This window comes from Doryrhamphus excisus, chromosome 13 (assembly GCF_030265055.1).
Source record: "Doryrhamphus excisus isolate RoL2022-K1 chromosome 13, RoL_Dexc_1.0, whole genome shotgun sequence".
NCBI classification, from domain to species: Eukaryota; Metazoa; Chordata; class Actinopteri; order Syngnathiformes; family Syngnathidae; genus Doryrhamphus; species Doryrhamphus excisus.
Window position 1 is genome coordinate 16,844,797 of NC_080478.1, and position 14,803 is coordinate 16,859,599.

The 14,803-nt window shown below is 43.3% G+C and overlaps 1 protein-coding gene across 1 annotated transcript; it reads right to left on the minus strand.

The window, feature by feature from the left end:
- Nucleotides 1-604: 604 nt before the first annotated feature.
- On the minus strand, nt 605-13,798 carry peli2 (pellino E3 ubiquitin protein ligase family member 2). Its single transcript, XM_058090948.1, has 6 exons — nt 13,474-13,798; nt 8,606-8,735; nt 6,793-6,894; nt 5,589-5,786; nt 4,011-4,199; nt 605-3,099 (listed from the first exon to the last, which is right to left on the minus strand). Exons 1-6 carry the CDS (start codon nt 13,548-13,550, stop codon nt 2,521-2,523), a joined length of 1,275 nt encoding a protein of 424 aa, XP_057946931.1. The 5' UTR covers nt 13,551-13,798; the 3' UTR covers nt 605-2,520.
- Between the last annotated feature and the right edge of the window lie 1,005 nt (nt 13,799-14,803).

Here is a 14,803-nt window from a genome sequence, read left to right on the forward strand (position 1 = left end):
ACTCAATAAAGCAGAAAGAGGTTTCATTCATTCATTTTCTACCGCTTTTCCTCTACCAAGTTCTTTCTTTATTCATTCATTCATTCATTTTGAAGAATAATATGACCATATGTTAGTCCTACATTTATTTCATCTACATATTTAGATGCCTTGCAAGGGTTTGAATGACTTAAAGAATGTTATCATGCTAACACCTAGCATAACAGCACCAAGTGTTTGTAAATGTACCCCTGAAAATGCTAAAAATTTTAGTATAATTATGTTAGCATGCCAACAATTATTCATTTTCTAATGCTTATCCTCACAAGGGTCGCGGGGGGTGCTGGAGCCTATCCCTGCTGTCTTCGGGCAATAGGCGGGGTACACCCTGGACTGGTCGCCAGCCAATCACAGGGCACATATAGACAAACAACCATTCACACTCACCAGAAAGAGGTTACTTTTCATTCATTTTCTACCGCTTTTTCCTCACGAGGGTCACGGGGGGTGCTGGAGCCTATCCCAGCTGTCTTCAGGCGATAGGCGGGGTACACCCTGGACTGGTCTCCAGCCAATCACAGGGGCACATATAGACAAACAACCATTCACACTCACCAGAAAGAGGTTACTTTTCAAAAATAGTTTATTTTTCTTTGCATTGGGAGGAGTATCAGTGCGTCCTATGGCTTGTGTACACACTTCCTGTAGGAGACAAAAAATCTTCAAGGAGGCCCTTGAGTGAACCGAGGGCCCCACCCATGTTTACCAAGGAGGAATGTTTGAGGCGGCTGCTACAGAACACGCTCCCTCTTAAAGAACGTGTCTGGGTGAGGAATGCTACTGGCTGGTACCTGGTCTGCTGTTTGACCCTGCACTGCCGTATAATAATAATAATAAAAAAATTAAAATAAAAAAGATGACATTGAGCCACCTCTGCTTCAACTGTGAAAGTTTCTTTCAGAAGAGGAGAACATTTTGAGTCAAGTTCCATTCAAGGTGGATTTGTGCCCCTCAGCAATCCACAGTTCTGGAAGAAAACTACTGGAAGAAAGTCACAGTTTTTAAATGCTCACTATTGTTTGCGAAGGAAAGCCGCATGGCTGCCAATATTCTCTACATATGGACACAGTCTGTTAGGCTAACATCACAGAAAGAATACACACATTTGTCCCCGATTTTTTTTTTTTTTTTTTTTTATACTTTCACTCCATCCGCTAGTTTGTTTTTGACTCATCCGCGCACACAAAAGAACAAATTTGGCATCATGTGAGATAATATCATTATTCCCCATGGAGCTGGTGCATGCAACTGGAATCCAAAAGCTGTCAACATTCCGCCGGAACAGCAGTTCGGGTTTAGGGATTGTTTACGGAACCAGCAACTAGCTTGCATCTTGCGTGAGGAGAGGAAAATAGCTCCTCCTTATATTTGGTATAATCTCTGCACGCTGCTGAGGCGATGCCCAGGTTTCTTGGCGCACGGGCGGCGGCAGGCAGGCTGGAGCAGAGCCAGAGCGAGATAAAGCCAACGACGGTGCAGACGGCAATACAGTACACACACGCGTGGGACTGAGACGGCGTTAGCGGTGATGCATATATGCTCATTAGAAAGTCTCACTACAAAAACAGCTCCGGTCTTATCTAGTCTACGTTATCAATAGGCTGTAATCCAAGTACAATCATTGTCAAGCCCTGCAAGGTTCTAAGTCTAGTCCTTTTGGCTGCTGGGCTGAGAGATCATAGGGGAGCATATTTGGGGTGAAATGATGCAGGGCATTTTTTTCTTCTTCTATTAAGCCCGACGGCACCCACACGGTCCAGCACACACACAATCAAAACATTCTCTCACACATTATTTATGCAGGAAAATATATTAAGATTTGCATTAGAAAACAGTGTGAGGGCCTCAGTGTAGTAAAATAGCTCTTCTGTTGGATAAAAATACAGAGATCCATGTGGGCTGTCTATGGAAATCTACCTCCAAACTAAATATCCTTCTCTCGTCTGTGAAAAATGTTCCCACAGCTTCATGGGATTAGAGGCACTCGATTCTTTCTGTGTATCCGACGCAAATGAAAAGCCACCTCCGCGGGGTTAGAAAGCCGTTAAGGGGTTAAAAAAAAAAAGGACCAAATAAGGAGCAACCGGAGGAGCATCAGACGCCCTCGGGGTTCTCCTAGCCAGCAGTCCAGCTGTCTGGCTCTTTAAAACCTCTCTGATCCACCAGGACCTACGCCCAACCCGCTTCAGACTCGTCTACACTTGCTTGTTTGTTGTCAAGTTTTTAAAAAAAAGAGTAACAGTGAATTCTTTCTACATAAAGCATAAACTTGTGAGTAGCTTTTCTTCTTTGAAGCGGTTGCTTGGCAGGACAGCTGAAACAGTATTTGGTTCTGCAAGGGGGCTTCACAGAGCATCCGGACAGCGTGTAGAATCCAAACTATTGTGACCACCTGAGCTTCCCACAAAGGGTCTAAACGTGAGGAAAAGGGAATAAAATCATGTCAGCAGTTTCACAGCATGTTGTGTCTCCTCCGAGATCTCAGTCCACCGGGCCTTGGAAGATGAGCTTGGAGCATCCCTGCGTGAGGCTGAGCTGGGTGGCGCAGAAGGGGCAGGCGGCGTGGAAGGCGTGGGTGCCGTGAGGCAGAGGGATCTCCGACCAGTACTTAACCGACTTCTCCGAGCACACGTGTCCGCACGGCACAAAGGCGTGCGTGGGGGCGCCCGTGTCCACGTAGAATGCGGGCTCGCAGCCAAGCCAGAGCGGCACGTAGGGGCCGACCATCCTGCACATGGGGCACTCTCGTTGGGTGTTGGGCTCCTGCTCTGACCGATGACCCCAATTGTGGTAACCGTGCACGTGGCCGCACGCCAAGTAGACCCACGGCTGCTTGTCCTCCAGGCAGGAGAGGGCGCGGCTGCGCTGCATGCTGGGGAAGGCGAGGGTGTTCAGACCGACGGGGCATTGGGGCCGTGCCGCGTTGATCTCCTGTCGGAGGGCCTCCAGGTGCTTTTGGGTGGGAGTGTGGAAGAGGCCTTCGGCGGTGCGCCACAATAAGGTCGCCCCGCACAAGTCCACCAGGGAGCCATCCTGCAGTACGTTACTCTCGTTCTCCACCTGAAGAGGGAATGCCAACTGTGGTGATAATAATGTAGACACACAGGAAATAATGTTCTACAAGCTGACCAATCACAGCCTCAATAGTCAGGTCATAACGCTTTAAAGCAGGGGTCTCAAACACGCGGCCCAGGACACTAGTTTGAGTGGCCCCCGCCTTGATATGAAAGTTTAATGTTTGATATGGATGCTGTATGGTATCATGTACCCAGAAAAAATAATTCTTACGTTTGATTAATGTTCATGTTAAAGGTTAAATAACTGTTAATAGTTATCCTCCCTATCCGTGTGGAAGTGGTAAGTTTTTGGCTATTTAAGTTGAAAGGAAATAACTTGAAGGCTACCGTTTAGGTCGCTAGCTCTCTAGTTTGCGAGTTAGCATGTGTCTCAAGACCCTGCAGTTGCGCAATATGTTGTAAATAAAAAGAGTATAAATGTGACTATAGTCGTGTTTTGTCATGTCTACAGGGCTCTAATAATGCTTTGTTCATTTTAATCTGAAAAAAATAATTTGTCTACCCACCAACTATATGTGGTTTCTTAAGTTTTTATTATTTGCCGTTTTATTATTATTATTATATTTATTTATTACTGATTGATTGACTTTCTTTATTCTTGATTTGTTTATTTATTTTTCATCTTATTTTGTGTAGAAAAATAAAAAGTAAGATATTTGAGAACAGTGGAATGTTTTATCAGAGCTTTTATTGTAGAAAATCGGAACCAAAGCAAAGTTTATTCATTTTTCTGTTTTTAATAAATAAATTTTTTTTTGGAAAACCTGATGCGGCCCAGTCTCACCCAGACCCTAGCTCCAGTGGCCCCCAAGTAAATTGAGTTTGAGACCCCTGCTTTAAAGAATGACCATCCCAGTGTATGTATGTGTGTGTGTGTGTGTTGCAAGCACTAACCAGTTTGCCCGGAGTCTGTGCAGAGCGTGTCTCTCTCAGGGTGTAAACATCCCCACACACAGAAATCTCCCGCCATACGCCAGGCTTGGATTCCTCCGTGAAGCCTCCTTTGGGGTGCATCACTAGCACGCCATTGGTCGTCAGGCCATCCATGTGACCATCAGGGTTCTTCCACTTTGCAGCTTTTTCCTGGGAGCAAAATGGAGCAAAGCTCGAGATGATGTCAACTGATGTAGTGGACTCATATACACTCCCTGATCACATTTGTAAAGACCAGGTTTGCTCCGTTGGATAAGTAGTGCTTCACAATGCAAAATGAAAAGTGGGTTCAATAACAAAATATATTTTAAACACGCATTACAGTGGATCAGCTGAAGTTTAAGACCATAGCCTTTAAAAGTGGATTCAATATTATAGGTATTCACACTATCATAATCTGTGTGGGGATGTTGCAGAGGGGCATCCATCATGGCTGAAGGCCCTCGTCTATTGTGGTCAACACATTTGTCCTGCTCCTTCAGTTACATAAGTAGGACGTTATTGGTGTCCCAAAGAGACCAAGTAACGAGATCGTCACGCTTCATTTAATTACTTTTGAATTGAAATAAACAAAGAGCGGCTGACAAGTGGTTCAGGCACAGGCCTCACAGCTAGAAGACCCGAGTTCAATTCCACACTCTGTGTGGAGTTTGCACGTTTTCTCCGGGTACTCCGGTTTCCTCCCACATTCCAAAAACATGCTAGGTTAATTGGCGACTCCAAATTGTCCATAGGTATGAATGTGAGTGTGAATGGTTGTTTGTCTATTGTCTATGATTGGCTGGCCACCAGTCCAGGGTGTACCCCGCCTCTCGCCCCAAGACAGCTGGGGTAGGCTCCAGCACCACCCGCGACCCTTGTGAGGATAAGCATTAGAAAATGAATGATTGTTGGCATGCTAACATAATTATACTAACATTTTTAGCATTTTCAGAGGTACATTTACAAACATTTGGTGCTGTTATGCTAGGTGTTAGCATGCTAACATTCTTTAAGTCATTCAAACCCTTCCAAGGCATCTAAATATGTAGATGAAATAAATGTAGGACTAACATTTATGGTGTAAATCACAATATGGTCATATTATTCTCTTATTGTTCTCCAAAATGAATGAATGAATGAATAAAGATAGAACTTGGTAGACGTCATCCTGTCTTTTGTAGTTTTTTTTGTGATCAAGCGTAGATTTACTACACCCGTGTACTTGCTGGGAGCCTGTTAGCTTCGGTGTTACCGTCTCCGAAGCAGAAAGTCTCCACTCTTTGCAGTACATAGACGTTTATTTACCAGCGATCGTTAATGAGTCTTCTAATTGTGCCATTTTTATTTCTATTTTTGTCTCACTCACTCACTCAACCTCCTTAAGATCCAACATGACTTATTTTGAAGTGCATCACTGGAGGTTTAAAGAGTGCATACAGCTCCAGCAGGAACGCTGGCAATAAGTACTCCAACCAAGTTGTCATGTGATCTCATTGATTGTAAGTATACACTACAATGAACTCTTATAACTCCTAGTGTACTCCAACTAGTAATTACCCCGAGGAAGATATTCTTGGAAGAGTCAAACCCGGCTGCGTAGATACGAGCGGTGTAAGGCGGGTTACGCTCACAGACGACCCGGCAGGCGAAACGTGAGATGGTGCTCTGTGTGATGGGAGTCTCCTCGCCCTCCTGGCCTCCCGCTATTGTGTCCGTCACCACAAAGTCAATGGGACTCTCGGTGGAACGGCCGATCTATTTAGGAAAAACCACACACAAACACAACACACACACGCACACAGTCGATGTTAGCCAAATTTTTCAAATGTCTGAGAATATAAACAAACAACCGTCAGACGTTCACACTGGAGTATCGCTCCTGTCTAAAATCTGATTTTTATTCTGTTTCATTTCTATTTTACATGTATCAGGTATATTAAGATATGCCTTTATTCGTCCCTCAGTGGGGAAATTTGTAAATATACGTATATGTGCCTGTTCTGACTATTTCCTTATGGAAATGCACTTGAATTTGTCGTATACGTTTACTTTTTTCTAAAGAAGACATTTAAATTTGAAGAATCTAAAGGGCAAAAAACAGCCGCCTTCTGATCCCTTTGGAACAGTTGCCGTACCACTTCCTGTATTCGGTGACTCCGGCTAGCAGAATATTAGCACACTAGCACTAGTGTACTACTGTACATGCACATGAAACAGAAAACCTTGTTTCACCTCTTGTTCTTTTGTTTGCACATACTGTACTAAGACAGCCAGGATGGAATGTTTTTTTTTTTACTTGGCTCCGTCAGTGGTTGTGAGATAGAATAGAAGATAGAAGACGATACAAGATCAGCAACACATGCTGTATGCAAGTGATTCAGCCTCTCATTTGTGAGTATACATGAAAGCAGACCTATGTCTTCTAGCCAAAACAAGATATTCATATATATATAAACAGTGATGGGCATCTTTGCACCTTTTCTGATATGTTGCGGACCCAACCACTGTAGGTGTTTGCTTCATATTAATTTTGTTAGTCTCAGGCCTAACCGATTAGCCCATTAATAGAAATATTTATTACGTTTTACTGAAGCTACTTTACAAGCATTTTGAGTTTTTTATTTAACGTTATTTTGCATTGTCATCATGTTGAAAATGTCGATAAAAGCTATTAAAAATTATATTAAGCTTGGTTTGACTTCAATAACAATGGCTTCCAGGTTGAGACATCCACTGTATACGCCACCAATATTTTGTTTACCTGAAACATGTCTGTGTCTTGATCATAGCTGTACTCCACCACCACTGTATGGTTGCGGGACAGGGTGTATGAGATGCTGTGCTGGCCTTTAGAGTTCACAGCCTGAAACACAAAAACAACTTCACAAATCTGAAGTGTGTATTTTGCATTGTATATTTCATGCTAACAACAGACTTGCGTATTCAATTTAAATTCAGGAAACAACCTTTATGTTTGTGTGTGTGTCACAGTTCTGCAAACAAGAACGTCTTAAGCAATCACAGCTTTTTTTCAGGGGTCAAGTTACGAAGAAAGGGAGCAGTCCCAACAATATAACGCTGCACTTCTAGGCATCCAATTCCCTTTGTGACATAAGTCTGGAGCAGAAATACGTAGAAGCATTGAGAAATGTGTGCCGTGCTACGTGTCCCCATGACAGTGACCATAAACCGCCGCCCCCCCCGGCCTCTCAGTTCACACCATCTCGCTGACACACAGAACTGCCTCTGTGCAACTTGAATCCACTAGTCTCCCACCAACACGCTACCACATGCCACTATCATCCTGCTCTAATCTGCATATCCACCCCCCTACCCCAAACAACCCCCCCTCCCTTTGTCATGTGCGTGAGCACAGGAGGGAGAAAGTGGGTCAACGGTGCCGACACGTTCGGGTTGCGACAACTGTCATTGCACGTGGGCTTCCCTCACAAACAAATGGTGGTCCACCTGTTCATCCGCCATGAAAATGCATTGAAAAGGGAGACTCATTTTTAACTGTCAAAACACCCCTGGACATATTGAGGCTGTGTCAGAAGTGTAATAGGAGGTAGGGGTGTCCTGATTCACTATGGACATTGGTATTAGATCAGAAAAAACACATTATATATACGTATCGGTATCGTATCAGAAGTGAACCAGCCCTCATAGAAGGTTGACATCGTGGGAGCTCCTTGTTATCTGTGGTGAACATCAGCATCGCCCCCACGTGAGCCGTTACTATATCAGTGAGTAGTGGACTCGGGGACTGCTGTGGAAAAGTAAGAACGGCTCACTCCTCTCAGCTTATTTATGCTACTCTCAAATAAGGTTTCCCTCAAAATGAAGTTTAATGCACTTCTATTTTTCCTCCAGGCTATTTTTAACCCAAGCGTGTACAGCTGGGAGTCGAAGGTCAGCCAACTGTGACAACTTCCTCCTCAGCTCACCCTCACGATCCCCAAACTCGGCTGGTAGCAGCGTGTGTGGCGGGGATGCAAAGGAGGAGCTGACACTGGAAATGACATTTTTCCTTCTGTTATAAAAGCAATGAGAGAAGCAACTTGCAGAACACAACAGAGTCATGCATATATATTTGATAGTTCCACCAAAGGTGGACTCTCCGCATTGAAGGACTTGCAGTAAAACATTTACACACATCTAGAGTCGAGTTCCACATAGTGAGAGTAACATGAGCCTGTGGGCCTTCGGCCAGGGAGCTTAACTACAATCTAACGTCGAGAAATTTGGCCTCTGGGAGGTGCAAAGGTAAGCAAAACTCCTCTGGTGTTCTTAGCAGTATTGCTCAGGGACCAAAGGCAGGAATGCAACATGTTCTACTGGACCAGGCGGTTTTTGGCACCCTGTTAGAGCAAAGATAAGCTCTGAGGCCTGGCAAAGAATAAGTGTTATTCTACTGGAAATGTCAACATAGAGGTCTGCAAAACAATAAGGAAGCCATGATATACATTCCATACTATTGACAGAGAAAACCAAGTGCAAACACCTGGGACTACTTAAGGAGACATGGTTGTTGAATCAAAAACGACAAGCAGATCTTCCCACTGGTGTCTCACCTTGCTGTCTTGGGGTGTGTTAAGGATGTGCACAGCGCTCGGCTTAACACCGTTGGCTTTGGTCCTCTTGTATAGCGCAAATCTGCTTTTCCGTCTACCGCGATCTCCATTGGGCAGGGAGCCATTGTACCTGTCATAGAGGTGGGGGGTGGGGTGAAGTGAAGGACAGCACATTCATGGTAAAACAAATTGGAATTGAAACAGTTTTGGAGTCACATCAGGATGCGTCAAGCAGGAATTACAAGCATAATTCTTGTAATCATTTAACAAGTAAAGCGAGAATTAGAAACATTCCTGTGTTTGAAAAGGAGCTTTGCCGAGCTTTGGAAATCTAGCACACCCTATTAGCAAACTAAGCATTACCTTGGATGCTGTCGCTTATTACATAATGCACTCTGCTTGTGCTTGTGATTTGCGTTAGTGTGCTCAGCGTAAAGTGCAGCTGTTTTTTTGTGTGTCCCGGTTCCAGGAGCAGCTTTTGGGATGCCTGTCAGGTTTGCTATCACGTCGCTTGAAATAACGACGGTACATTCTCTTGTGGCCGTGCGACTTCAACTGCTATGGACGACATGAGCGGCACTTTTGGAGGCGCTTGGCCCTGTTTGCCCCCTTTGTGAATGAGGAAACCCTCCTGTAGGACTCATCCACCATCCGCCAGCTGGTTCCTACAGTTGGGGCACCCCATGCTTAACTCCCATCCAACACACAGACCTTCTGTCACACATAACCACAGCAAACTAGACGGACAACAGAGACAATAAAATCATCACAACAAACTCCCATGGCGGCACCTATTATGACAATGAACTATGATCACTTAAGTGTCAAATATGAATGCATCTTTTGCAGCAAGGGACACTGACCAAAGTCCACTTGTCCCAATTCTGACCAGACATGGAAACACATGGTCAAGCCACAGCAGAAGCTGGCATGTAGGATAAGCCACCCACAGAGAGCTAAGGAGATACTGGATGATAATGTGGATAACACTAAAAATCAACCGAATTAACACCAGGAAGATCCCAACAACGTGTATGTCTAATTTCATTACATCGACTAGTGCTGAGAGACTGCGATATCGCCAAAAATGACTCCTCTGTCATTGCCTTACCTTATGATACTTCAGTTCGGCAAGCATCCAAGGACAAATAATAAAAATGCCATTTGAGAATACACGGCTAGACATTACTAAACTAAACACACATGCTATCTTTAGTTCCATAGTCGCCACTTTGGTGAACTTGTGTTTTCAACTAAAATGTTCCCCCTCCATTGTTGTTGTATGTTAACACGCCTCATTCAGACTGATGTGATCAAAGCGCCGTGATTGTCAGTTTCCCACAGTACTATTTTAAAGTACACAATTGAGGTGAACAGACTTGAGCTGAGCCAGTTGTTCTGTACCAACATTCAGCTCCCAATATTTCACATTAAATAAGACACTTATTGGAATATATAAGGCACTGTGATTCTATTCTGGTATTGATTGGAGGGAAGCTTTGTTTTCGGCTGCGCTCCAATGATGATTGCTTTTCTTTTTTTAACCTCTAACAGACAGACAAAGGATTTACCTTCCAATTCTCAGCAGACGGGATTAGAGCCTTTGCTTTATCACCCATGTAGGGTTGCACTCGCAGTTCAAGTGTGAATGACAACATGAAACTGTTGCTTAAATTTAATTGTCATACACAATCTGTGAATGCTAATAATGCAAAAAAAATGTGCACAATGTTGCACAGTCTTCATAAGACTACATGACATTGGTTTCTGCCATCACTGTTTTGATTGTGACATACAGTACTTACTGACTGATTTTCAGACTACTATTTAAGTGTTTACGGATGTCTAAGGATGTTAGTGTGACATTTTATTGATCAATTATGGGGAATTAATTGATTGACTAATCAGAATCCTGTTTTGACGCTGCACTGGAGCATAGGTCTGCAAGGATGCAGCTCAATTTCTCAGAGATGAAGTCCTGGTCTTTAGAAAAGTGCCTCTGCTGGCTGCAACCACTTCATTCCACACAATCTACAGAATCCTTCAGGATTACTTAATCAATTTAGAAAATGTCATGCCCACTCCTACATTAGAAAACAACGGTACCACTTTAGTTTTTAAGAAACATCCACTTCAATTGTCTGTATCCCAAAGTAAACATTGTAACGTTAGCAAACGTCCTACACAACAGTGTTCTCTTTCTTGTGTAAACAAACCCTTACACTAACATGGATGACTGCTGCATCCAGGGAACGAGATGTGCCGAGTATTTACAGCCTTCATCCATCTGGAAGGGTAAACAAAGGGTGGCACTTGGGAGCGATGATGCACAGAGAAGCCCGAAGCTGGTCTGCATCTAAGACGGGTCAATCTAAACTAGAGAAATAAATTCCTGACACGACATTGCGCCGTGGTAGTCAGCCGAAGGACACGGCGAGTAAAATGAGTCAACTGACTCGAGCCGCCATAGCCTGGAGAATCCATGTGATTGATATAACCTTGTGTAAGAGTTGCAGTATCAAGTCGGTTACACGCCGACATTATTTCAGTATCAAAAGTAGCACAGTTCCAAAAAAGGCATCTCCACAATCAGTGTTAGCATGTGCCAGAGATGTCCCCCAGCCGATTTGTACACTTCCTTAACTGAGTGGGTCTTAATGGGAGAGACGCACAAAGCTCAATCAATAGGCCCAGTCTCCCTGCCACAATGGACAGAGGAAGCCGAGAAGCAGCAAAAGCTGGGCCCTGATCAATCCGGCCTTTCATTTCCAGGATGCCCACGCAGCCGGCCTCCCTCGCCGACCAGCACCGGTTGAGTCCATGCAGTCGAGAGATGGGGTGAGCAAACCTAGTCATCGCCGTCATGGTGACAAATCACCGAGGAAGCTGCTTGCTCAAACAACCTTTGTTCCACGTTGTCAGCTCACTTGTCTGCCCCCAGTTTTGTTACCAGTGGGATGGAAGGAGGTGTCATGTTTGTGATTATACAGCCATCAAATGTATCTCTTTGTGTCACTGGAGAAATGAAAAAGTATCAACTTCAAACATGCCACATGGTCCTCTGGGGGTAGCACTTTATGTCCTGTAGACTCAGCAGTGTGACGGGAGTGTGTGGGAGGAAGAACAAGACACAAAACCTCCGTCACAACTTCATGTTGGTCCATTCACAAACTAAATGACATACAAGCCCGAAGACACATTATTGGTCAAGGTAATCAGCGATGATACAACACATTTTTCCCATCTTTTGATGCCTTATAAAACATGTTTGCTGACAAAATGGAACCACCGCGCAGACACAGAAGGAACAGTGGTGGGATTCACAATATTTTTAGATATTTGACAAAGGACAGAGGTTGTATTCATAGCTGTGGATGAGGCATATCCTAACAGGTTAAAAGTGGTCAAAACAGTTATATAAGGACATTTTCCCAAACAAAATACATTGAGCGGGTTTAGTTCGGATCAGAGGCCTCGCAGTTCAAATATTTGTGCCCGTGTGTGGTTCCATAGCCTCTTTAGTCTGCCAGACCTGTAATAATGCACAGTAGTGCTATTATCCTTGGGGAAATGTTCATGTTCAATCTGTTGTGGGCGCCAAATAATACACCGGTCACAACAAATATATAGTTGAGGGTCATAACAAAACAATAATAGTATAGAGTTTGTGTTATTCTGACTAGCAAAACAATACTACAGTCACAAATACATTTGTTTTATAGGTCAAATGACCATATTTGGCGCTTAACTTAAACCACATGACTCACCAGATGGCAGCAGACTCCTGTCATTTTTCCAAATCAAATCAGAAAACAACTATAAATAATACAATATAACATGGAAGTCCCCTTTGTGTTGTTCTATGTTATGTTATGTTAGGCCAACTGTATTTTAAAAGATTTAAATGGGTAAATGTTGTTCTTTTTCCCAGTGGCCTTCAATTTTAAAAACGGCCCATGGTGGAAAATCCTATCCAGTTCTGCTGGAAGAGCACAGCTTCCGCTGGAATACATCCTGTGGCAGGTAAAGTCAGACCTTCAGAGTAAAATACCATGGTTGCACTAGTCAGGTCTGGTGCAAAGTCTTGTGGAAGATCAAAATCACACTTATTTTCTGGACCATTTCCCTTTTATATCATGTACATGTCGACATGTATGGTCCCACTGTTTGGTTTGGTCCAGTCAGTCCTGGACTTTGATTACACTTGACCAAACAAACTATACTAGCAGAGAACTAAACCAAAAATAACAGGGGGGGGGGGGGGTAACCTTACAGACAACAATGCTTCAGTTTATGTTCTGGTGTGTGCTCTAGAGGGGAAATAGCCATGGTTCCAGATTCAAAAAAAGGGGAAGAACCACAGGGCTTTGGGGGAGGGGGGTCATCTTTATCCACTTCCGAATTCCTGAAACCCCGTGAAGCCAACTTTTGAGGTGGGAAGCGTGGCATAACTAAAGTTGTGCTGGTCGCATTAATCCAAGTCCCAACTCCATGTCATTAGCTAGTCCCCCCCACACCCACAATTCCATTCCACCTAACCAGAAAGGTATGGAACAAATACCCAAACCCAAACGTACACTACCTGAAGTGTGCACGTGTCCCATCCGTTGAGTAACGTGATCGCGTGACGTTCTCGTCGACGCGTAAATATTCTAATACACATATTTTCATTATGATACGTAAAGTTTACGTGTATATATATGTACTTTCAGAAAGTTTCCGAGCTAAATTCGCTACGCAAGAGCAGTGTTGGGAAACTTCCTCTGTATACGTAGACCTCACTTTAGCGTTCACGTCGTACTGCCCACGGAACTATTATATAGTTAAACTATATAATTAAAATTTTATTAAATACAAATAATACTCACCCCAAAACGACCAGCTCGCCGTATTTTACAGGGTCTTTGGAAGGGGCGCAGTGCTCCTCTTGGCTGGACGAAAACATGAGGCTTGTAGCTTGACGGTGTGGCGTTCACTGTACACTCAAAAGAACCCAGCAGCACAAATATAGCCAGAGACCCCCTTCAAAAGGCTCCAACACGGTCTTAGCTCATATCATTTATCCTGCAAGCAGCCCTTAACTGTCAGCGAATATCCGTTTTTCATCGAATATAGTTGGCCTGTTTGCTTGTTTTCTGTGACATCGCAAAATGTAACTTAGTTGGCGGTTGAACGCGCTCTGAAACGGATACAAAAACAGCAAGGAGCAGGGCCGGAATGTACCATTCGCTTGTTCTTCACTTTGCAAGAGGGGGCACTCTTAGCGACTCTATTTTTTAAACGTGTATTTTGGACAGAAATATGGCGCGTATTGTATTTTTGTGTGCTATATTACATTTTATATCGTACATTTATTTTCAATTAGCTAACAAATAGACGATATACCAATATAAACCGCGGACCTATCCCTTTAAACCCCCCTCACATGATCGGTTGCTCCCAGTTTATGTTATGTAAACAATGAGTACAATCTGGTGGTACTTGAAGGGATATAATAAACAATTTTACTCATTTATACGCATTTAAAACAACGTTTTCCATTGAATACATGTTTTCTCAATCCTAGACACGGAGGGTCTTTATAAATGTAAAAACGGTGATATATATCCCACTAAGGACAATTTGGTAATGGGGCATGTTTAATACACACATATATACAAAGGGTAGACTTTCAGTGTAGCATTATTTCATATATATTTTTGTATACATGTGTGCCAGATTACAAGTGATGTGAATTATGTGTGTTAGTAAATGTGAGGGCATACTGAAAAATCCAAGGATGTGACATTTTTAATATATATATTTTAATTTTGTAGACAGGCTACAAAAACATATTAAACGACAAAGCGTTGTGTCACTAAATATTTCAGCTTTTTCGGTTAACAATGGCCCCCGGGCCTCACTTTGAGCACCCCTTTCAAGTAACATGTCAATTTAAACTTTGAAATTTGATGACACTACTCAGTTACACGGGCTTCTTTTGTTTCATTGCTGAATAAGCTATATAGATTACAAATTCTCTATTCTTGTCTTTCCTTGTGAAATTGTTAAGGGGGTGCATGATTGATAAAACGTGGTACACTAAACCTAGTGATGCCCCACATGACTATTTGTCACGCCTTTCTGATGAATGTGCCACTTACTCTTGTCTGGAAGTCTCATCTACACTTTATGGCCCCACCTTGTTTTCACAAGAAC